The sequence below is a fragment of the Orbicella faveolata genome, unplaced genomic scaffold (genome assembly GCF_042242905.1).
Source record: "Orbicella faveolata isolate gen_17 unplaced genomic scaffold, um_ofav_v1 contig_24, whole genome shotgun sequence".
Classification (NCBI taxonomy): Eukaryota; Metazoa; Cnidaria; class Anthozoa; order Scleractinia; family Merulinidae; genus Orbicella; species Orbicella faveolata.
This window is the reverse complement of record NW_028301552.1, coordinates 3901877-3923890: the sequence shown is the minus strand read 5'-3', so window position 1 is coordinate 3923890 and position 22014 is coordinate 3901877. Positions and strand designations below refer to the sequence as shown.

Here is a 22014-nt window from a genome sequence, read left to right as displayed (position 1 = left end):
CTTGACCCAAAAAAAGAGGGTGACTCAAGTAATTACTTGCAAAGGACTTTTAAAAACTTGCTTCAGGTAATACTCCCCAGAATTTTACATTATATGGTAAAATAGTTGACATTTAACACAGCAAGTTTCATTTTATTCAGCATGCAATATTGTACACAACCATAGGAGAGTAGATACAAATGACAGAGCAAAAATATGATCTTGTGATCTAACACTTGCAGCAAGAGTCCAGTGTGAAGGAAATACAGTGGAATCCCTTGGGATTTATGGATCATGTAAATTTATGCCAGGTAGCTGTTAGGCAGGTGAAATTAAATCACTTATATAATAATGTTCACTTTGAATTAACCAACCATTTTATAAAACAGCTATCATAAACAGGCTCACTTGATGTCTTGTGCACAGGCACTGTACACTCAACATTTTGAAAAGAATATTTGGATACACGATGTTGCACTAGCCTCCCAAACAGATGCTCTCAGGGCTCGTCACAGGAATGCATGAGCCTGCCTAGGTGGCTAATGTTGCACTTGCTCCTTCCTGGCTTTTTACTCCGGGGGAGGGCCTTTGTACTGCATGATTCTTCAGGCAAGACTTACAACCACATGCTATCTCATGGCAAATCCAACAATCTGCTCCTATGGAAAAAATTGTATACATAATAGATTAATTTACAAAAAGTGTACATATGGCTGACCTTGATCATGACAGGTGTAAATATTTTCTAATTTTTTGTTTTTTTGTTTTTTGCTTCAAACAGGAAGCCTGGAATTAAATTGAGGGTCCCTATTAAAGTGCATGCTAATCCCAGGGATCTGAAGAGTAAGAGTAGGTAAAGTCTGTATTATTTCTTGTTTCATAACATGAACCGTCAAGGAGTATTTCTCCTTTCCCCTGGATAGAATACTAGTCCATCACAGGGTTAATTAATGCCCCTAGCATTAAACGTGTTAGTACCCATTTACACCTGGGTGCAAGTCAGAGTAAACCAGTTTGCCCCAAAACACAACAGGATGACCCTGGTCAGTACTAGAACCACAGACTTTTTGATTTGGACTCCAGTGCATTGACAACTGGGCCACCATACCCGCCACATGCCTCATGACCAATGGCATCAAATGTCTCAGAAGGTTGGAGCGACTGGGCCAGAGAACTGCAACTCTCCTTAAATAGTATGCTAGTCTGTCAACCCTAGCCTCGGACCATTTTCCTGTGCTGTCCACATTTACTCAGCAGGGCAGAGAGAGGCATTGTGACAATAGGCCATTTCCTAGTTGCCTTTTGCCTCTGTGTCAAAATGAGTCTTAGTGCAAAACAATCAGGTTCACTTTCATGCAGATAAAACTCATTTTCCAATGAAAGGTTTTGCATGAGGACTTGTTTTGAAACAGAGACACAAAGTAACTTGAAAATGGCCTACTGTGAGTGTCTTGCTAAAACCCACAGCACAATGACCAGGGCTCCTTTCTTGAAAGTCCTGATAGTTACCAGTATTGAAAAGCCGTTTTACATTTGCCTTGCTTACATTCAAGATCAAGATATTAATAGTTTTGAAATTAAAACAATAAAAACATCAGGAAATGAAACAGAATGGGCTGGTTTTGAGCTGAAACCAGCACTACTGTTCCTTAGATTTCGATCTTAAGATATGGCTTCCCTTCAGGTCTGTAAAGTTACCATTGGGACTTTCAAGAAAGGGGTGCCACGCCTAAGACCCTTTGATCCACAACATGTTGCCATTATCGAGAAAAACTTGACGCAAATGGAAAACATTACCTTGATTGGAGGTAGAGCGCTAGTTGCTATGAGTCCTAATGATCGTGCAAGAACTGGCAAAGGACTGGAAGTGGAGTAAAGTCTCTTAAGAGTATCAATTGCAGTGATCATGGGGACCACACTCTGTTGTCGCTTTGTTTCATATGTTAAAAGATGCTCCAGAGAGCCTAGAGAAGGAATCAACATGAGAATACTGAGAGAAAAAACTTGAAACTTTAATGACCAATTACTTAGATAAAGACAAGTAAAACCCTAGAGGGAGGAGGACTCCCGTATGAAAAGGTTGGAAAATGCTCGTCATCTCGCTTAGGGATATAAATCAAGGATTATGGTCTCACTTAGGGTGTTCATGACAAAATGCCACTATTTTTAGCTGTCAATGAAAGTATCTTTTAGGTTACACTTGAAGAAATAATAATAATAGAATGCTCTTATTTCCATTTTTAGGCTCAATTTCCACTGGTCTCTCAAGTCCAGTCTACTAATGTAGGCTCCTTTCCTGAAAAGCAGTTGGTAATCAACCCTATTCTGTATTAGTGTGCATGTATCTTTTAAGCGTCAAATAAAGCTTGAGCCACGCCCAGATTGGTCTCCTTTTAGGGGTTTAATGCAAAATTTCTGACCAGTATCCCCAACCCTTTCATATGGAGTTCCCCCAGAAGTAAAATGTTAGTTTTTAGCTACAATTGAAATGTTCTAGTGAAATTACCAATATCTTGTCCTTCCTCGGCTGCCTCAGACAGGATATCTCTTAGACAGGCAACATCTCCAAAACCAAGATTGACACCTTGCCCTGCCAGAGGATGTACTCTATGGGCTGCATCACTGATAAATAAAAATTCGACAAATATCACTTAATTCACATGCAGTCTAAGATATCACTTAGTATTATTTTTTTGTGACAGAGGGTGGATCTATGGAAGGAACCACTGGGAAGGGTTGGTGTATCTGCCTCCTACCTCATTGGAACAAGGGTCTGTTATTACTCTGGAATCCTGCCTGCCTTTTCAAGCAACTCTGAATCTGCCACTAGACACAAGGGTGGTTTATATAAAAAATAAAGTAAATTTCAGTGATGATCTCACCCAATCAAAGCCAGTCTTGGTCGGGCATATTCTGTTGCGTGACCAAAGCCATATGGAAATGTGGCCCTGCTTCCTTCCTCGACACCACTGACACTGGGAGGAGACTGGGTTCCAGATCCTACATCTAGATAATAAATGAAGATAGCAATGTAGAAGCTACGTGTAGTTTATGGTCTACAGGAGATCACCTGTCTCATAAATCTGTTTTTCACAACAATGAAGATTTAGCCTCTAGTTCACATTTCAGGCTTGTCTTGTGATCATTCAAGAGGCATTTTTACCAGTCTAATGGTTGAAAATAAAACACAAAGTTCTCCTTTGCAATTTCCCTAGCCAACGTCCAGAACTTGCTGGTCTTAATTGTTTATAAATAACAGGTTATGTCTCTGACTCAACAGATAAGTCAGAACTCTTCATCTGTTTTAGGCTACAGTATGTGCAAGAATTTAGTGCTTCATGGCAATGTACAGTCAGACCTCCTCTAGCGAACGTCTCCTATACTTTCCATAAGTGACCACTTAGTCATGATTACCCCCTCATGATAGGTACAGACACTACTAATTTATCACAATAAAAATTTGTACTCTGCCATAAGTGGGCGGTTCATCTGTTTTCAGTAATGACATCCCTCGTAAGGAGAGCTAGGAGGTTGAGAACCCAAACTTGCATACTCACTTGTCCATGGCTGAATGAAAGAAGCTAACAGGTAGGACAGTCTTGTTGCCTGATCCACAAGAGGATGACGATCAAAGTCCTCCCACTGTTTAAGAACAGCAATAACGTGAATAATAAGCTTGTTATGCATTGTTGGTCCTACAGGTATGGTGGTATGGACTAATAATAATAATAATAATAATAATAATGGAAAAAGGAGTGTTTATTGTGACAAAAACTAGAACTAAGCTTTACAAAATGCTATAATATTTTACATAATTTGATGTCTGTTAAACCTGTAAAACATGTTTCCGTATCTAATCATGATATCATGGTTACTACAACTAATACTAATACTACTATCATCATCATAACATTAATTAACATATTCCATACAAATTGGTATATACAAGGTAAAAGTAAGTAAAAGAAATAAACTATTAAAACCTATTTCAACAGTGTTTACATAATGGCTCCCTCCTGGGTTTCAACGTCAATATCGGTATATTACAAGGTAAAAGTAAATAAAAGAAATAAACTATTAAAACCTATTTCAACAGTGTTTAATAATAATAATAATAATAATAATAATAATAATAATAATAATAATAATAATAATAATAATGGATTCCTGTTGGACTGATCCAGAGATGTGCATTGTTGTGGTTGGCAAGAATTCTTAGAAAGGTGCTGGAGATGTAGAGAGAAGAGAAAAAGCAAACAAGGTGTGTTTCTTGGCTTCCCTAGGCAACTTGTTGTTGCCCGGAGCCAATGACGAAACCAGCTTCAATATCATCAAGAGCTGTGTGAATCTTTAATAATAATAATAATAATAATAATAATAATAATAATAATAATAATAATAATAATACCGGTAATAATAATAATAGTAATAATAATAGTAAATATTTATATGGGATGGCTGCATCAGTTTTACGGAAAAAAACTGCTATCAATGCACGTCCTGTGTAAAAAAAATATATAAATAAATAAAACAAAATAAAGTAAAATAAATAAAAAAAAAACAAAATAAAATAAAATAAGTAAAAAGTTACATTAAATTGAGTCACATTAAAAAGAATTATTTAAAATAGTTGCACCTTTGTAGAAAAAGGCACGCTTGGTACGTTCTACGTTAACTTTTTCTAAAATTAGGTCATTACTATTCCTAGTTTTATTATACTCAATGCAAAGTCAGGCAACCACTCTCTTCTCTTAGCTTACAATGAAATTTTTGTTAAACCCAAATGGGTTATTAACTTAACGCACTATAAACAGTCACTTACAAAAGCATTGTTGATAGCGTCAATAAATCTGTCTTCTTCCATGGAGACCAGATTCTTTGCATGCTCAAGGGTTGTAGACCACACCAATGAACTTAAATTCTCTGTTAACTTGATACAGATAAAAAAGAACAAAACCTTAGGTTAGTATAATAGACTTAAGTAAAATAGACAATAATCAAAAGATTCAAACTACATAGTCAGCCATAGTTGTTGGTTATATGTGGGTCCCTTTAGCTAGCGATAGTGCAAAGATTAAAAATGGTTCAAAGTCTATATTAACAAGACTATATTTTAGTTGTATGGTACCCTGAATCGTCTTACCGGTAAAAGAGCTATTGGTCCTGTTGGTAAAAACTTCTGCCATGCAACAATATTCTCTGTAATCTGTAATTGAAAATATTTTATGGTTCATCAAGTGTTGCACTGAACAAAATCCCTAGAATTTTCAAGCTTTTCAAGCTAAAATAATTGCAAATAGATATTCAGATTAAAATGAAAATAGAATTAAAATATCTAAGATATGTTATTATCTAGGTAAAAATGCATCTGACTGTACATTCATGGGCCATCAGTTTTCTGGGAAATGTAAGCATTATTAATCAAATTTCTTTCAATGGTTTGCTATGGCACATTTTTTAAATCCTACCTCTCCAAGATGAAGTGTTGCTACTACACCCCACTGATCATATTTCCAGGAAAGACAATCCATAGATGCTTGTTTTCGCACCAGGGACTGTGGACCATCAGCTCCTATCTTGCAGGCAAAGAAATAATGTCATGAATACACCAAAAGCATGCAGGATTAAACCAATTTACAGTAGGCTAAATAAGTCCCCTGTAGGCTGAATGTTGGCTGTTTGTAAACCAACGGTAGGCCAGTTTCAATCGTTCATGACTTGCTTTGTTTTCCATCTAATAATAATTTCTTTTGCTTATACAAACTTAGTTAAAAGATCTTTAATTAGAAAGAAAAACTGGTATCACATTATTGTTTTAATGTCATTGGTCTAGAAACTAGTACACTTTTTATTTTATGTAAGATAGTGGTTATGTGGAAACATTGAGTAAGCAAATTGGGGGGACAAAAATATTGGAGTTGAAGTAAGGTTTCTGACTCTGGGGTGAAATTAACAGCCTAATCCAAAAGAAACACACACAGGCATGTTAATAAGAGTACATAAGTACATACCACTAATCTTGAGTGAACTGTTCTTCCATCATCCAATTCCAAAGAGGCCCAGGTATGACCAACATCTTTGTCATCCTTCCAGATACAACATTAGATTAGAGAAAGTTATGATTTAACACTGTCACATTATAGCAACATTACAGTGGTGGATCCAGACCTTGAGCTAAGATGGGAGGGAATGGGAGGGTGCTGTTTTTTTTTTTTTTTTTTAGGCTTGTCCTGCCAGCTTTTCATCCTTCTGCGATTTTTTTTTACCCTGCGAGGGAATTCAGATGCTCCCCCACTCACCTGTACACAAAGTTAATTACAGTCCCATGTCATCATAATGTGTCCAACTTACAAGAATATTAACATCTGAAGTGCATGTTCTTGATCAGGAACTAGCATTTTGCTTACTTGAAGTACCTTTCCAGTGTTCTAATCTCTAATAGTACTCTGTCCTCTGGACTTCGTTCTAAAAAGAGACCTGTTAGATTTGTAAATAAAACATACCATATCTCTTGTTAAGTCAGGAAGAGTTAAAATCTTCAGCTTCGTTCCATAAAGAACTTTAACTCGAGATTGAAGCATTTTGAGCTGTTTTCGAAGAGCTTCAAGGGTGACAGAATTCTCTATAATATACCCCATGTCTTTGGAGCTGTCTGACTCAACAAAGCTTGGATCAAAGGAAATGTGTGCATCACTACAAGCATCCCAGATCTAAGAAACAAGAAAGTCTATTAGAATAATATGACAACTAAAACTGATAATTGTTACCTTCCAAGGGTAGACTTTCTGCCATCTTCTCAAAGGTAAAGGTATCTCAGGGAGTCCTAATTTCATAGTAAAACCTGTGAAATGGTTAAGGCTGGGATGCTCAGTGTATTGCTTACTACAGCCATAGGTGTAGTTTCAAGTTAATTCAGTACATCTGTAATGATAGGGAGGATTGTGGGTGCACTAAAGTACTCATGAATGCAACTGATTCCTCCACAGAGGCCTCTTTCCTGCTATCTTGACCATGTAGGCTGGCAGCTTGGAGGCTGCAAAGAGGTACACTGTAACAAAGAAAGAGTCTAGGGAAAACAGGCTATCCCCTGCAGACTCTCCCACTCCCCTTTCCATCTGCCTTACCCTTGGGATCCTCTGCAGAGGAGAGAGTGCTTGCAAACTGAGCCTCTTATGCTTCCAAATGAACGCTGATAAAATTACACAACAGACTAAACATCAAAATAAATTTGGGGACTCAAGTCAAGTGTGACAGTTTTAATCTAGCAGTTTTAATCCATCAGCAACCAGAAATCAGCAATTTTGGTTATGACTTGTCATTTACATGTGCATTAAGATAGGAAGAACCAGTCATTTTCAATTGGCAATATTATCCATTTTATTCTGGCTGAAGATGTCAAAAAATTGTTTGATGTAACTCAAAAAGAATTCTGCATAATTTGGATTTTTTGATACTCACATTCATTCTTCTAAATGGCTTATATCTCATGTTACAAATATGGTCCCATGCACCAATACCTAACCAAGAACAAAATCATGCCATGTTATATAAGTCAGTCTGATATTATCATGAATGTCAACACTATTAAATATAATGATGCATATTTCAATATTAGATACATTATTGCAATCAGCATCCCAGTTCCTAGACTCAAGAGTTTAATTACATATTACATCGTGTAGTTACAGAAAATATCCATACCTCCTGCATAGACGGGTTTTTTTTCTGAGATTCCCCTCCACCCCTCTGGAAATTACGATTAAGGTTTCATACGTTTCTTTACATTTTTTGGTCTTACAGAACCACCTTCCCCCCCTCCCCACCCCTCCTATCCCCTACCTCCACAACACACACCCCCAGGAAATTCCAATCCTTTCTCTGAGGGGAGTATGGATATTTTCTGGAACTGCACATTTGACTAAAAGGAGAACACAGTCCTAATGCCGAATGGAGTGCGTTGTTTTTGGGATGGTCAATCTTGTCTGGCTCATAAGGGTCCCATGGACAACAACCTATTTTTGCACAAAACCTGACAAAACCTATTACATCACTGACATGATCATTTTATTTTGTAACCTTAACACCTGTGAATATCTGCAAATTGTCTCCAAATATGCGGATAACTGTAAAAGTAGAAAGTCTCCTATTACATCTTACTTTCTAAAAGCTTTTTGGATCCTGGTGTGATGTTGCTTACTCGGTTACTGTAGGCAGAAGTGATATTTTGTGGTTTGTCCGGAGCTGCTTCCAATAACAGAATCTTGTGGTCATCCAAAGTTCTTTCAAGGCCTCGTAGAAAAAAAGAAACGAGGAAACGCACGTAAATCGATCAAATAAGCTCAACTCTTTGCCGATTTGGACCATAAATTTGCTGTCAATTCGGTGTAAGTTTTAAAAATAAACATGTAAGACAGATTGATGACACTCACCCAGAGCACAGGCCAAGCTTGCCCCGACCATTCCACCGCCGACAATTGTAACATCATACAAATCATGCACATCTTTACTAGCAGCTGAACAAAAAGAACATACCCTAAGCTTAAGAAATTGTTTGCAACCGAAAGATCTCCTAACAGCTGAAATCATTTCGCAGACTTCTGGAAAACAGCACAAACCATAAAACCATATTTACACCACGTATCTACAGCATTGGAGAATCCGCTGACCAAAGAAGTGTGATTTCTATGTTATGTATGGTTCACTGAAACTACTCTGGATTTCTTCAGGTTGGAATCAAAGATGGCTGCCGCGGACAAGAATGTTGTTGGATTACTAAATGGCTTAGCACGGAGGGAATATTTTGGAGAATCAGAGATCACGGACGAATTTCTTCACCAGGAGCTTTTCTCTGATCTCGACAAGGAGCAATTTGACGCAATGTTGAAGAGATACGAGAATTTGATGCGAAACATCGTTTCTGCAGATATGGATTTCAATCAACTCGAAGCTTTTTTAACCTCTCAGATGAAACGAAAACAAGGTTCCCTTACTCAAGAACAAGCCGCTGCATTTTTAAAATTCTGGAAGTCGCAAAAGGTCAAAATCCACGATGTCATGGTTCAAAAGTCTTCTTGGAATAACAAGTTAAAGGACGTTAGCTGGAGGATTGATTTGAAGAGCCAAGGCAGACATCTTCAACAAATCAACACGCCTGTGGCAATCGTTGAAATGCAGTTGGAAAACAGATCAACAGAAAGCAAGGTATCAAAAATATCTTCATCTGGCATCTGTGCTAACTGTGTATTGTAAAGGTTGTTCAAACATTGGTAATTCTGAAAGGGAGTTTTGAAAGCCAAAGCAGGAAGCCAGCTTAGAATTTCAGAGAGATGGGGTGGGGGAACCGTGGGGGAGTACAAAAAAATAAATTAAATTCTGTGGTGGGGGCATAGTGTCCCAGGGGAAGCTGGGGCAGATCTGGGGGTTCAGGGAATCAGTTGAAACCCCTACATATATAGAACAAGAGACATTTATAACATGCTGACTTGGTCTCAGAATGGTGGAAATTCATTTCCAGGGACCTCCATTTTCAAAATTTTATAGGGGAGGATGCCCCTAAACCCCCCTAGCCTTTGGCGTTCCTTATCTCGAATCTCCTCTAAAACCCTTTATTTGTCCCAGGGGAAGGGAACACTACATGACAAGCTCAAACAATGGCTGTGGGTATGTATATTTTCTGGAACAAAAAAAGACCCTGTGAATAGCTGTAATCGAAGACATTGCACGTTTTTATAAACCTTCCTCAGCCCCTCACTGTATTATTTTATTGCTTTTCAGGAAACAGATGTGTTTCAGTTTGAAATGGATGAATCCCAGCTGTCAAATGTCCTTTCAAGTATTGACGAGATTGAAAAGAAACTAGCAAGTTACACTCAGTGAACAGAGCCAATTTAACTAAATATTCTTACCACACCCCCCCCCCCAAAAAAAAAAAACAATTCCTTTGATTTTATGTAGTTAGTAACATTTTGCATGTTTAAGGTAAATGAAATAATGGTAGCTTGAAAGATCTAAATTAAATAATCATTGATTAGGTAATAGCCAAGAGTTCACCAACTGTGTGATTATACTATTGAATAACTGATATTATTTTTTTATGCACATTGATGCAGGTAGCTCTATAATTTAAAAAGAAAATAAATAACAAAGTTTCACTGTCAGTTCTTTCACCCTTTCTTCCACTTTTGATAATAACCCCAACCAACAAATTAAAATACATTGGTCAATATATTTGAGAATGAAAATCAGTGATAGTAAAACTAAACAATGTTTCAATGATGTTAGTGTTAGCTTGGTGTTTGCACGATCTGGTTACATGGTACAAACTCACACATGCTGGGACGCAAGTTGCACAGTGGGACTTCCAAAACAAAGCAACTCATACCAGTCCACCTTGACCTGCCTTTGTTTTGGAAGTCCCACTGTGCAACTTGCATCCCAGTATGTGTGATTTTGTACCATGTGACCGGATTGTGCAAAGGGTTTATTGGCATGTTCAACAAACAAAACAAAGCTATACTTTAGTCCACATTTTTTATTACTGGAATAATAAATCTTTTTCCATTGTATATGTATATTGTTGTGGAAATGACAACTGATTCATACCTTTCACTGTTGAAAGCTATAAGTACAAACCAAAATGGACTACCTTGTAAACTAGAAGTAAATAGCTAAAAGTTGAGCTATGCATCGCTATGAAATAAGTGTGATGCTACACATTATGATTAGTTGAAAACTGTTTGACTTAAATACAGTAATTTAATTCTATGTGAGTAAAAGAAATTATTAGATAGGGTAGGAAATAATAGAAAATAATATTTTGCTTCTCCACAAGACCTTATGAAAGTTCGACAAATTTGCATCATAACCTTGTGCAGTCATGTGACCTGCTAGATTATAATTTATAGTCCTTTCTTGGCTTCAGTACACTTATATAGTATTTTAAACAAAACTTGACCATTATGCTTTAAGGTTTCCGTCAACAAAAGTGTATCTAGTAAATTTTGAATTTTCAATGTCATGCTCATGACAGTGCCCCTTTAAATTATCTCAAAAATGATTACCACACCTCATCTCTCTAATGTACATGAGAAATCAACATCAAAGTCTTCTTTACGATATCTGAACAGTATCCGTGAGACAGAAAAAATGAAGGGAAGTGCACTAGTTGAGTATTTTAGTCTTGAAACACTACCAAATTCTTCGTGGCAACACTTGTCTATGGTTTGCGTTTCCACAGCATGTCTTGTTCTCTCTTTTGCTCATATTGCCATAACTCTAGATGGGAGGAGGTGCTCTAACCTCTAAGGTTTTTGTGTTTTAATCCTGGACAAAACACTAATTATTTTCACAGTGCCTCAGGGTGTCTACCCAGAAGAATAAATGGGTTACTATGTAGGAGAAAATTGTCAAGTGCAACATTCATGACTAAAATTCCGTGGGTAGAAAATATACCTCAATCAAGATTCATTTCCATATGTGGAAAGTGAAATCCCGAAGCTAAATATTTATCTTAGCTAGCAATTAAATAATAATTATTATTATCAACAATCATTAACTCGGGAGTTGAGCAAACTGGATAACAGCGTAACTGCCTGATGTCATCCAGTCCTTCCTGAAAGCCTCCAGGTGGGCATCCTGGCCAGGAGATAAGCCAACTTGAACATCTGCTTTGAGAGTCCTTAAAGAACACAGGGGTGCTGGTAAGAATCCCCAGAGAGCATCTTTGAAAGGAGTTGTGCGAGGCCACTTACGATCGCCAACCAACTTGCGATAATTCAGGTCACCTTTGAAAAATACTATTTTGGCTCCTGACAGCTCCTCATACAAATCAGGAGCAATGCTTTTCATTTCACTAAAATCTTGAGCCAGCGTCCAAAACTGGTGGCTTTGTAAGATGAAAGATCCATCTTGGAAGCGTTGAAACCAGTGATCACCTAGAAGAGATAAGCACTTGTTTGAAGAAGACCTCATCTCTTCAACCATCCAAAGTACATCCTTCTTGCTAGCATCAGAAACAAACCACGGGATTTCCTTTGTGTGAAGGTGAATTTCTTTTGCAAAATTTGCATGCAAGAGGAATTCAGCAAAGCACAAATCTGTAAAAAGTTCAAAGCCAGAGTTGTCTAACACAAAGTCAATCCTGATGTTTTTGGCATTATGAATCACATCCCAGACATCCTGGGAATTGTCAACAATAATGTTTTCTTTCATGTGTTGAAGATGTGAGGTATGGCCAGCTCCTTGATTTGTCAGGATTTCTCCACTTGAGATAGAGAGGTCACAACGGTTTCCCCACAAACAAAACTACAAGGAGAGATTAATGAGATCAATTAGCAGAATAAAGATAATTAAAGTGTTTCCAGTCAATAGCATATCACTACCTGGACATTATAGCCTGCAAGCAGGCTCACATGAGATGATCACATGCGAGAGCGGTATAATAATGATAATGATTATGATAATGATAATAACAACAATATTTACAGAGGATAACACCAAGTTAACACTAACGAGTTACATGAATTGGTGCCTCTTCCCTAGACTCCTCCCTCAAGATTGCTATGCTCACCAACTTGCGCTTCACCACTTGCATGTTTGACACGAAGGTCATCCAGCTTGCAGGCTTTAAACATTAGTTATATTATACCAATGGTTTAAACCAATTTTGCAGTAATATAGAGATTTTGTTGCTGTGGTTCACTTTCACCAAAAAATATTGAATTCGGTCATTTCATGTATTCTAAGTTGTTTTCCAGAAGAGGCATAAATAAGCACTTGACTAAAGCACACATGCAGGGCCATTGTAATGTGGTTTGTGTAAACTCCCAAAATGTGATTCTTTGATTTGGTGTAAAGATAAAAATTTCACACAATCTCTTCCTACCTGCAGCAAAGTGTCAAATATGCTCTTGACACTTTTACTGTTCCCGGCACTAAAATCTGAATATTTTACAGAATGATCAAGAAACAGTGCTAAGGAAATGGCAGACTCCTCAAGTCCTTTGAAAGATGCTTCCTTCTGTTCCTGGAAAGGATCAAAACTCTGATGGTGCTTGCTGAGAACAAAAGAGAATAATATTATGTTACAAACAAATAAAATTCCACAACCCTCTACTGTCCATGAGAAATCAACATCAAAATTATCTTTATAAGGAGGCCCGATAGGGAAAAAAGTAAAAAAATTCATATTTTTGGAAAAAGCATTTTTAACATGTTTACTTAGTGTACTTTGAAGGAAAGTTAGTTTTTTGCTATATGCCCTTCGATTAAATCAAGAAATTTTAACATTTCCGAAGCGTTGCAAATGGTTGCCATGGAAACCAGCATTGTTTCTCAATACCTGCATTTTGACTGTTTTTCATGCTTAGAAAAGTGATTTCTCCAAAACTATAGTAGATAACAACCTGAAATTTTCAGGGTATTTTGGAAGTTAACAGAGCTGTGCAACCTACCACTTTGGTGAGATTCCAGTGAATAAGTGGAGAGTTACAAGAACTTAATTGGAAGCCATTATGCATATTTTCAAGTAATTATTTTACAGCAAGATAAAACTTGAAATATGTGCACTGATGAGCTTAGAGTGGTAGGTTGCACAGCTCTGAGTATTGTTGTTCTGCAAGCAAAATTTCAAGGGTGTAGCATTTTTCACTGTAGAGATATCTTCTTTGGCGTAAACCTAGTTTTGGACCAGCTCGAAATAGGTGTGGTCAGTATATTGGGTGTGGTTCCTCAGGAATGTAAGGTATTCAAGTGCGATTCTAAACATAAAAAGTTAAAAGGACGTTCAATGTAAATTTTGTACAGCAAAGGATCTATTGAGTGTTTTATGGTCCAAATAATTGTAATAAATATGACCATTTTTTGCCTATCGAGCCACCTAATATCAGAACATTACCCAAAAGACAAGATAAAAGTGACCCTAGGGTATTTTTGTCTTGGTGCAACAGCAAACTCTTCACTACATCTTACAACAACTGCGTTTATAATCAGTGAGGAATATTAAATAATAAATTACAATATTAAGAGAGGAAGCCACATCAGCCTTAACTGGTTGTCATGTGGGTTCTTTATCCAGGTTGAACAATGCTTTAATCCTTACTGACCTCAAAGCCAGTGCTTCATAAATCTTGCGATACATGTAGCATTCAACAACAAGCCAGGCTCCAGTGAAGGATGCGACTTTGTTTTCATCAACCAATGACTTGCTGTTATTGATGGTGTCATTCCAGATCTGCACGTCTGGTCGATCATCTTCCACCAGCATCAATGGCTTATTGGTTTTCATCTCGTAACGTAATTTAGAGAGCTTTGCAATGACAATTTTACTATCCTCAGTTTGTTCCTAATGGAGTTATAAAATGGGATGCACATTAAAAAAATTTATACACAGCGGAATTGTCTTGGCACCATTTATAATATGCCGAGAAATAGAACATTCTTCTATGTCTTGATATTCAGGACTTGGTTTGTACTTCATCAGAGATTGGAAAGAGGGGAAAAAGAGATGTACATGTGTTTGATAGGCTGGAGCTTCAAATTCCTTGCCCATCAATTTAGTATCTGTTTTTGTTTTAAAAAAGATAGCCACTCTTGACAAGGGATATCCACACAAAAATTAATAGTCTTAAAACAGTTGAAAAATTTGAACGGGAGAGTAAATTTAATTTGCTTTTACCATTGACACAGCCATGATGAACAGGCACGGATGCATACTGGTTTCCACCATTTTACGGAAATCAGTCAGATTTTTCAGAATGACTCAGAAACCTAGGAAAGGGGACTTAAGGGAGTTAAAATCCAAAACATTTCTTGTGGAGCATGGCCCCTGACCCCTCTGGAAGCTTGCACCATCAGTGTTCATTGTTTCGGAAATCAATCACCATTTATCCACCATTGATCCACGCTTGACGAAGAAGCTCTCTCAACCTTGCATTCATTTCTTACCTGTTGATTTTCCTCCAAGAATGCTGAAGCTCTTCGGTGCACCAAGTCAATGACTTTCGTCAGAATGACTGGCAGTCTATCTCGAATTGTTAGATAGGCAAACGACCTAAATGGTAAAATGAAAAAGTAAATCAAGATACTAAACCATAAATGCTCACAGGAAAGAAGCAACAGAAGCTAAATGAAAGTATACTGTAGGTCTTTATATGACCCATATATAACTGGGGCAGACACGGGATTTTAGAGAAGGGGGTTCAAGATACATACTGCCGAAGGCAGTCCCCTGTAGAGGGATCGGGGGGCATCCTCCTCTGGAGAATTTTTAAATTGAGGTCCTTGGAAATGGGATTTACAGCATTCTGATGCCAAGTCAGTATGTTATAATGTGTCATTTTTGTTTTAATTTAGGGGGTTCTGCCCCATATATGAGGCACTTGAATCTCCTAGCATGATTATCCCAGTAGAAAAGGACTCTTCATATGGTGCTTTTTTCACACTTGTCCTACTTTTGCAGCCTGATATGATTTGAATAACTTCAGGCGTATCAGTATGGTACCTTGTAGAGTGCAACACTTTAAATGGAAGCCACCATTCAGTCACAACCCTAGCCTGTGACTGGGCTCTCATGTGCTGCAGCTTGAGGGGCAAAGCTGGGAGAGGCAAGCCAGATCACTTCACTCACCAGTAAGTACTGATTAGCCTCTTAAGGTGATTCCCTAGTAAAAGAACTGCCATAGATTTCCAATGAAACTTGGTATGCTGTTGTTACAGGACAAGGAGATATTAAAAATGTATTAAAAAGAGGGGGTCACCGTGCTTGTTTTCATGCCACAATGCTCCCTCCAGATGTAGTATTATGTTATATATTGCCTCCCTCTGTAGTATTTATTTCATTTGCCAAAAGAGTAGCCATAGATTTCTGCTAATTTTTTTCTCAGTTATTGAGGATATTGTTCTCATTGAAATTATGAAATAAAAAGTGGTGGTCACCTTGCTCATTTAAGAGAAAAGGAGTATTTATTTCGCTATCAAGCTTAGTTTGAGGGAAATCTCTTACGTTTTGTACACGCACGTGCTCGTGTGCACGTATTAATGACGTGAAAATCTTGCGCAGTAAGGATGCGCAATGCAAGACTAAGGAATCATGTTAATGTTTCACTGCTAGTGCTGCAAGGCATAAGAGCCTTCTCATGGGCTATGACAAACAAAGAAATGGATTCTGACCCCCTAATGGGTAGGTGAGAGGAGGGAGCCCTCCTATTGGTGCTTTTTCTACTGCAAAGTATTGTGTGATGTATAAAAAAATGTTCCCTATTTCTCTCAATTCCTGCCTCCTTTTCCATGTTCCACAGATTCGTAGTGTCTAACCATATTTGGATCTAGGTCACGTGATAGTGTATTGAGGTGTGTTGTACACCACTGACAGAATATAAATGCGTTTTGATTTCCTGAGATTCTTATCTTCACTTTGCATTGATCAACACTTCTAGACAAAATGCAACTGTAAATCTCCATGAATAAGGAGGGTATCAATGAACAAGCGTACAAAGCCTCTATTGAGCTGTGCCAATCCGTGCGTGACATTGACTGACTCAGATCATTGTACAAACGAGAAGAAACTTGGTACATAAGAATTCCAGGCCTAACAAACGTACCCTTCATCCTTTCCTGATAATGGTTCTGGTCTTTCTTCAACTGTAGACATGATTTATGGTTCTAATACGCCAAGGCCAAGCCGGTGTAATCACGCTAAAAAAAATTTCTTCGACAAAATAGGTCTGGGAACTAGTGTCAAAGACTAGTTCCCAGTCTATTTAGGGTGCTGGTATCCAACATGGCGGATGGAAGTGAACATGACAGGCAAATTAGATTTGTCATTTGCTCCACTGCGAAAGCATCCTGAATTCCTGGAAGAGACGGCGATTCTTTTAAATTCTCAATGGAAGAAGAGTCTTGCTGGGAGGTGAAAACTTTTTTTTGATATCTGTCATTGTGTTTGAATTATGACCACTCATGTCATTCTGTCAGTGCAATTGTTCAATGGAGATTGCTAATAAGACCTAATAATATATCAACATCCCCCCACCAGGCAACCCTAACGGGAAGTCTCACCGGGCAACTCCTCTGGGTATTTGATATTCTGAATTTTTAGATAATTATGATAAAAATTTTATTCCCCTGACCAAAACTGGTGGTCAGGCCATAATAGGCAATCAATAGCCCGGGAAATAAAATACAAAATGAATGCAAAAAAAAGAGAAAAAATACACAAGCGAACACCCACTTTGAACCTACTATGTCCCAGGTTAGTTTTATATATGTTCTAATTTAGGAAAAAAATCAAGTGTTTAATCATCACAAGCAAAACTTTGTGTTTACATTCAGTTGAGTTCAAACATACCACAAAACTTTTGAAGGCCCTGTTTTGAACCACAGTGCTTCAAAGAATTGTGGTTTCTAGTTAAGTTGTTCAAATCCCCCACCACCTGTGTTATGTGGTGTGAAATTTGCCACTACAATAACCATGTCAAATTCCTGCCTCCCGAGGGTCATCAACTTGTCGAATGCCTGGGTTATGCCTCATGGGGATGTTGATGTCGCTGTTTGATAGATATATAATTCTGCTAATTTAATATGTTTATTAAATAAATGTGTTTCTTTACTTCAGATTTCAATACTTGGCTGAAGGTACTGATGACCTTCCCTGCTCACTCATACTCTTACAAAAAGATGACCAAGACCATACAAGAGTCATTGGTCACAGCAGACTTAACCAGGTTCTTGGAAAACCAGAGGCAGTGTTTTTGACATGTGGTGAGGATTGAAAAATAAGGGATTACTTTTGAGGTGGGAAGAAGGAGCAGGGGTGGTTTAGCAGGTTTTTTAGTCTTTGGCACAGTATAAAAGTCAATTCACTCCTGGGAGATGGTCAAAACTTGAACCTGAATGTGAGCCTGTAAAACTTTTTTGCCATTCTTACTGCTTGGAGGAACATAGAGGTACCTTGATTTAACACATGGACTGCTCTCCAAAACAAAAAGAGAACATCAGTAATGAACAATTAATTATAATAATAATCAAATATTTATCCAAGATAACCCTTCAGTACAAAGTACTGTTATCCATGGGGTCCTGCTGACTAAGAATTAAAAACCAATAAATAAGAATTATTGACATATATAAAAGAAGATACATACTGTATTAAGGCAAAAATACGTTAAGTTAAATGTTGTTACAGTGCATTTACTGAAACCAGGGCCACCCAGACAATGAAAACCAATCAGATGGCAGAACTGAAACAATAGATTCCAACATTTTCAAATCCAGCCAATCAAATGTCCCATTTTCAATTCCAGCCAATCAAATGTCCCATTTTCAATTCCAGCCAATCAAATGTCCCATTTTCAATTCCAGCCAATCAAATGTTCGATGCAAGATAATGACATCTCAACTTGTTTGTTTTGATGCTTATGCAATTGCGATGTTGCATAATAAATTGCCAAGCTCAAACCGTTAGTAGTTTTGCGTGCTTGCGGGTTCAAGAAGAATTATATGCTACACTTTCTATGGGGTCGTTGGTTGGTTTAGAAAATAAATGGAAATAAAAGCTGCGTAAGAGTGTAACTTGTAAATATATATTGCCAACAAAGTGTGTTGTGTGAATATTGTTGCGGCTGTTTGAAAGAAACCCTTCAAATGGTCTCTGAGCAGTTTCAAATGAATGCAGGTTCAAAATGTACGAATTGGAAAGGGATTATTCTCGATGTAGCTGAAAGGAGCTGAAAGCAAACTTCAAGCAGGAGAATTGAAAAGTTAACCTGATACAAAAATGAATTCTTTGTTCGAAATATCTTCGATTTTTCCATCAAGGGGAGGTTCCTATGTGTCCGTCTTTTGTTTTTGCTTGAGTGATTTTACAAGCTGAGGCTTTGATAGTACAATGCAGAAAAAAGACTTGTTTGAATTTTTATGAAGATGTTATTGCAATACACTGATAACCCAGAAAGGGAGCTAAAACTCTGAAATGTGGAGCTCCTGAGACAGTAAACATGATGGTTTTTTCGAGAACGACGTGGTGGTTAACCGAAAGGTGTGTAAAAACAGAAACACGCACAGACAGCAGGAGCAGAATTTACTTTGTAAGAAATGTCAAAATCTATTATTCGACAATTTTAAACAACAACTGTAAAAAATATATTTTGTGTGGCCATATGTTCACAGCCAGAAAACAGTCAATGTAATGAGTTTATCATGCTTGTAAATGTAAAATCTAAAGTAAAGTAATACAATATTTTGTAACGCGAAAGTACTAATGGCTTGAGCTTGACAATTTATTAACAGACACCGTAGTTGCGTAAGCATCACAAAGAACAAGTTTAGATTTCATTGTTTTGTACCGGACATTTGATTGGGTGGATTTGAAAATGTTGGAATCTATTGTTTCAGTTCTGCCATCAGATTGGTTTTCATTGTCTGGGTTGCCCTGGTTTCAGTAAACGCACTGTAAAACTATAATAGAAATTACAAGTAATAATTGTCCAAGGTTTTCCTAAATAAAACTCTAGAATTAATGTTTCTTATACTTAAAGGCAACAAATTAAAACTTGAGGCACCTAAAAATTAAAAACTATGGTGCACAAAATCCAGTCTGACCTTTGGTTATTATTTTTCCCTTGCTCTGATCTAGGCTTAATAACTCGATAAAAACCAATATTTTGAATTCAAGTAATATGGAAGCTTGCAATCTACCCACAGATCTAGCCAGAGCAGTGAACTGAAGTGGCCTAGTAGCATATTTCTGACTACCCCCTATTTGTTTATAAATAAACTTATTCATTTTGGAATTCAACAGTTTAATGTCTCTGTAATCAAACAAGTAATTTTTTGGGGGCTTGCATCTCATTTGATAACTAATCCCAATATACAATTTCCGTATTCTCTGTATTGGACTGGGGATAGCTTGCAACTGAGGCTAATCGGGGGAGTCTTTTCAAATGCTTTTTAATGATATTCCTTCGCATGAGCCCCCATTGCAAGTTAGTTCCAATCCAATACCAAGAATACAAAAATGGCTTATTAATCCCACTTTTAATTGAACACTTCAGTCTATAAATTTGTAGTTGATTACAAAACCCAATTTAACTCAACCATTTTCATTTTTTTCTTGGCTAGTTCTTATAGAAAAGACACTCAGAGGACATGGCCTTGGAAAAAAGCTTATGCAGCTGACAGAAAAATATGCATCACAGTAAGTCATATACAGGCATTTTTTGACACCTGGCTGTTCAAATTTTGATTTAAAATGATCAGTTTTAATTCTGGTGTTTCAGGTTGGGATGCACGGCCATCTATCTCACAACTTTTGAAAAGTATGAGTTTTATAAACACCTTGGTTATCAATGCTGTTCTCAAGTCTCCTCAGTGAAAGCAAGATCAAGTCTATTTACCAGCTCCCAGGTATTGTACTGTAAACTTCAACAATTGAACCGGCATAATATTATGTTTTATTTGCCAGATAATGGTTCAATTTAGTGCCCTTCTTAGCTTAAGGGTGGATGCCTATTTGTGGGGGGTGCTTAGAGATGGAGCCAATTTGTTTTTCTGCATAAACATTGCAATGTGATTGATCTAGTACTTTTTGAAGTTTTTTTTTGTGGGGGTGTGGTTGCCTCATAGTTAGTATGCTTGACTCCGGATCAAGCGGTCTGGGTTCAAGACACTTTTCTCTCAGTGTCTTTCTCCACCCAGGTGTACAGATAAGTACTGGCAAATTTAATGCTGGGGGTAACCCTGCGATGCACTAGCATCCCATCCAGGGGGGGATATAAATATTCCTGGTTGCTTCAGGCTACAGAAATAGGGAAAAGCTCTAAGTCTGAAGGAACACTTGGCTCATAATTTTTGAATGCCAATTTTTGTAAGTCTTGTTGCCTGTGACTTTGGGTCCTTTAATTATTATTTCTTTTTTACAGCTTGCACTATTGCAAGGGCAGTTTGGTGAGAGAGAACCTCAAATTGAAGAGCGAGAGGAAGGCAAATTTGTTGACTCTAGTTCTGGAAATTCTGTGATAAATAATCAAGAACTATCTGACGATACAATTGCTCGACAAGAGGGAAGATCAATTGTTCACAACCAAAAGATAAACACTGGTCTGAATGACCCTGATAAACAAGGAGAAATGTGTAACAACTCATCATTACTACTGGGAGAAGCCACTGCTTCTCCACTACCACCAACCCCACCTCCACCCCCACCCCCACCCCCTCCTGCACTAAAACCTCCAACCAGTCAAATTAGATCAATTTTGACTAATCCAGTCTGGATGATGAAAGAAATGCAACATGACAACCACTGAGTTGTAAAAATTATGAAAATATATTGCACTATGTTAATAAATTGGGCAGGTCCCAATAAGGAAGTTAGACAGAAACTTATTTTGAGAGAGTTTCATCTTGGGTCTATATAGCAAAATTCGGACTACAGAGGAAACCAGTCAGGATGCCCCTTTTCATTGTCTGCTATTATAAGATAATGATTAATGAATATTTACAAACAAGAATTTTTAAGCTGTGGAATCGTGTGTAAAGCAACAAGAAAAGGAACACAGTTGTTACAAAAATCATAATAAAGTTTTGAATCCAGTTGCTGTTATTTCAATATTCAACCCCTTCACAGCTGAGTGTTTTATAAGTTTTGATGGCAATTTTTCTTTGATCAGTTAATAATTTCATTATATTGATTATATTGATAAGAATCGATTATATTGATCATGCTTTACTAGAAATTTTGTCCTTGCTGGAAATACAATGGCATAACACTAATTTTTCACGAATGAAAAAAAAAAAGAAACAAACAATTGCATCTTCTTTTCTCCCATTCCTTACATTACGCTTGAGGGATTCTTGATTCTAGGTTGAAAGATTAACGATTAAAGACCCCGAGACGTCCCTGGCGCTGAATCACATCACCAGACCAGAGGTCACAAGAGACACTTGTTATAACACTGTAGGGCAAATTTTTCACAAAATGCGCTCAAATCTCGTTTAAACTCTCCAGGATGAGAAAAAATGACACCACTGAATGTTCAAGAA

The 22014-nt window shown here is 37.4% G+C and overlaps 4 protein-coding genes across 6 annotated transcripts; 2 read left to right on the top strand and 2 right to left on the bottom strand.

Moving 5' to 3' along the window:
- Nucleotides 1–111: 111 nt before the first annotated feature.
- On the bottom strand, nt 112–8625 carry LOC110042477 (ubiquinone biosynthesis monooxygenase COQ6, mitochondrial-like). The gene is made up of 13 exons (XM_020747858.2): nt 8409–8625; nt 8137–8268; nt 7438–7496; nt 6483–6689; nt 5991–6065; nt 5448–5555; nt 5123–5185; nt 4802–4909; nt 3537–3621; nt 2862–2985; nt 2486–2601; nt 1777–1943; nt 112–638 (listed from the first exon to the last, which is right to left on the bottom strand). The coding sequence occupies exons 1-13, from the start codon at nt 8563–8565 to the stop codon at nt 609–611; spliced, it is 1431 nt and encodes a 476-aa protein (XP_020603517.1). The 5' UTR covers nt 8566–8625; the 3' UTR covers nt 112–608.
- A 58-nt stretch (nt 8626–8683) lies between these two features.
- Nucleotides 8684–9895, top strand: LOC110042480 (COMM domain-containing protein 1-like). The gene is made up of 2 exons (XM_020747860.2): nt 8684–9180; nt 9754–9895. The coding sequence occupies exons 1-2, from the start codon at nt 8719–8721 to the stop codon at nt 9853–9855; spliced, it is 564 nt and encodes a 187-aa protein (XP_020603519.1). The 5' UTR covers nt 8684–8718; the 3' UTR covers nt 9856–9895.
- A 597-nt stretch (nt 9896–10492) lies between these two features.
- On the bottom strand, nt 10493–16695 carry LOC110042447 (damage-control phosphatase 1-like). 3 transcript variants are annotated; one of them, XM_020747821.2, is made up of 6 exons: nt 16578–16650; nt 15605–15681; nt 14923–15028; nt 14082–14320; nt 12863–13034; nt 10493–12282 (listed from the first exon to the last, which is right to left on the bottom strand). In XM_020747821.2, exons 2-6 carry the CDS (start codon nt 15655–15657, stop codon nt 11530–11532), a joined length of 1323 nt encoding a protein of 440 aa, XP_020603480.2. In that variant the 5' UTR covers nt 15658–15681; nt 16578–16650; the 3' UTR covers nt 10493–11529. The 3 variants fall into 3 exon arrangements, with proteins under 3 accessions (XP_020603480.2, XP_020603482.2, XP_089147675.1); XM_020747823.2 differs by lacking the exon at nt 15605–15681 and having other exon boundaries at nt 16578–16695; XM_089291549.1 differs by lacking the exon at nt 16578–16650 and having other exon boundaries at nt 15479–15681.
- A 30-nt stretch (nt 16696–16725) lies between these two features.
- On the top strand, nt 16726–21564 carry LOC110042448 (N-alpha-acetyltransferase 80-like). Its single transcript, XM_020747824.2, has 5 exons — nt 16726–16885; nt 17591–17736; nt 20095–20170; nt 20253–20379; nt 20895–21564. Exons 1-5 carry the CDS (start codon nt 16764–16766, stop codon nt 21276–21278), a joined length of 855 nt encoding a protein of 284 aa, XP_020603483.2. The 5' UTR covers nt 16726–16763; the 3' UTR covers nt 21279–21564.
- The last annotated feature ends 450 nt before the right edge of the window (nt 21565–22014 follow it).

Bases quoted from the DNA above. Each gene is read 5' to 3' on its own strand.
- LOC110042477 (XM_020747858.2), bottom strand. From the start codon at position 8,565: ATGATTTCAGCTGTTAGGAGATCTTTCGGTTGCAAACAATTTCTTAAG. The intron at 5,556-5,990 runs GTATGTACTTAT...TTTGCCTGCAAG, and splicing joins CAGTTCACTCAAGATTAGTG to ATAGGAGCTGATGGTCCACA. The intron at 2,602-2,861 runs GTGAGATCATCA...TTTATTTATCAG, and splicing joins CCAAGACTGGCTTTGATTGG to TGATGCAGCCCATAGAGTAC.
- LOC110042480 (XM_020747860.2), top strand. From the start codon at position 8,719: ATGGCTGCCGCGGACAAGAATGTTGTTGGATTACTAAATGGCTTAGCA. The intron at 9,181-9,753 runs GTATCAAAAATA...ATTGCTTTTCAG, and splicing joins ACAGATCAACAGAAAGCAAG to GAAACAGATGTGTTTCAGTT.
- LOC110042447 (XM_089291549.1), bottom strand. From the start codon at position 15,549: ATGAGAGCCCAGTCACAGGCTAGGGTTGTGACTGAATGGTGGCTTCCA. The intron at 13,035-14,081 runs GTCAGTAAGGAT...TTTTGTTCTCAG, and splicing joins TATGAAGCACTGGCTTTGAG to CAAGCACCATCAGAGTTTTG. The intron at 12,283-12,862 runs GTAGGAAGAGAT...CTCTCCTTGTAG, and splicing joins TATTTGACACTTTGCTGCAG to TTTTGTTTGTGGGGAAACCG.
- LOC110042448 (XM_020747824.2), top strand. From the start codon at position 16,764: ATGGAAGTGAACATGACAGGCAAATTAGATTTGTCATTTGCTCCACTG. The intron at 16,886-17,590 runs GTGAAAACTTTT...TCTTTACTTCAG, and splicing joins AAGAAGAGTCTTGCTGGGAG to ATTTCAATACTTGGCTGAAG. The intron at 20,171-20,252 runs GTAAGTCATATA...CTGGTGTTTCAG, and splicing joins ACAGAAAAATATGCATCACA to GTTGGGATGCACGGCCATCT.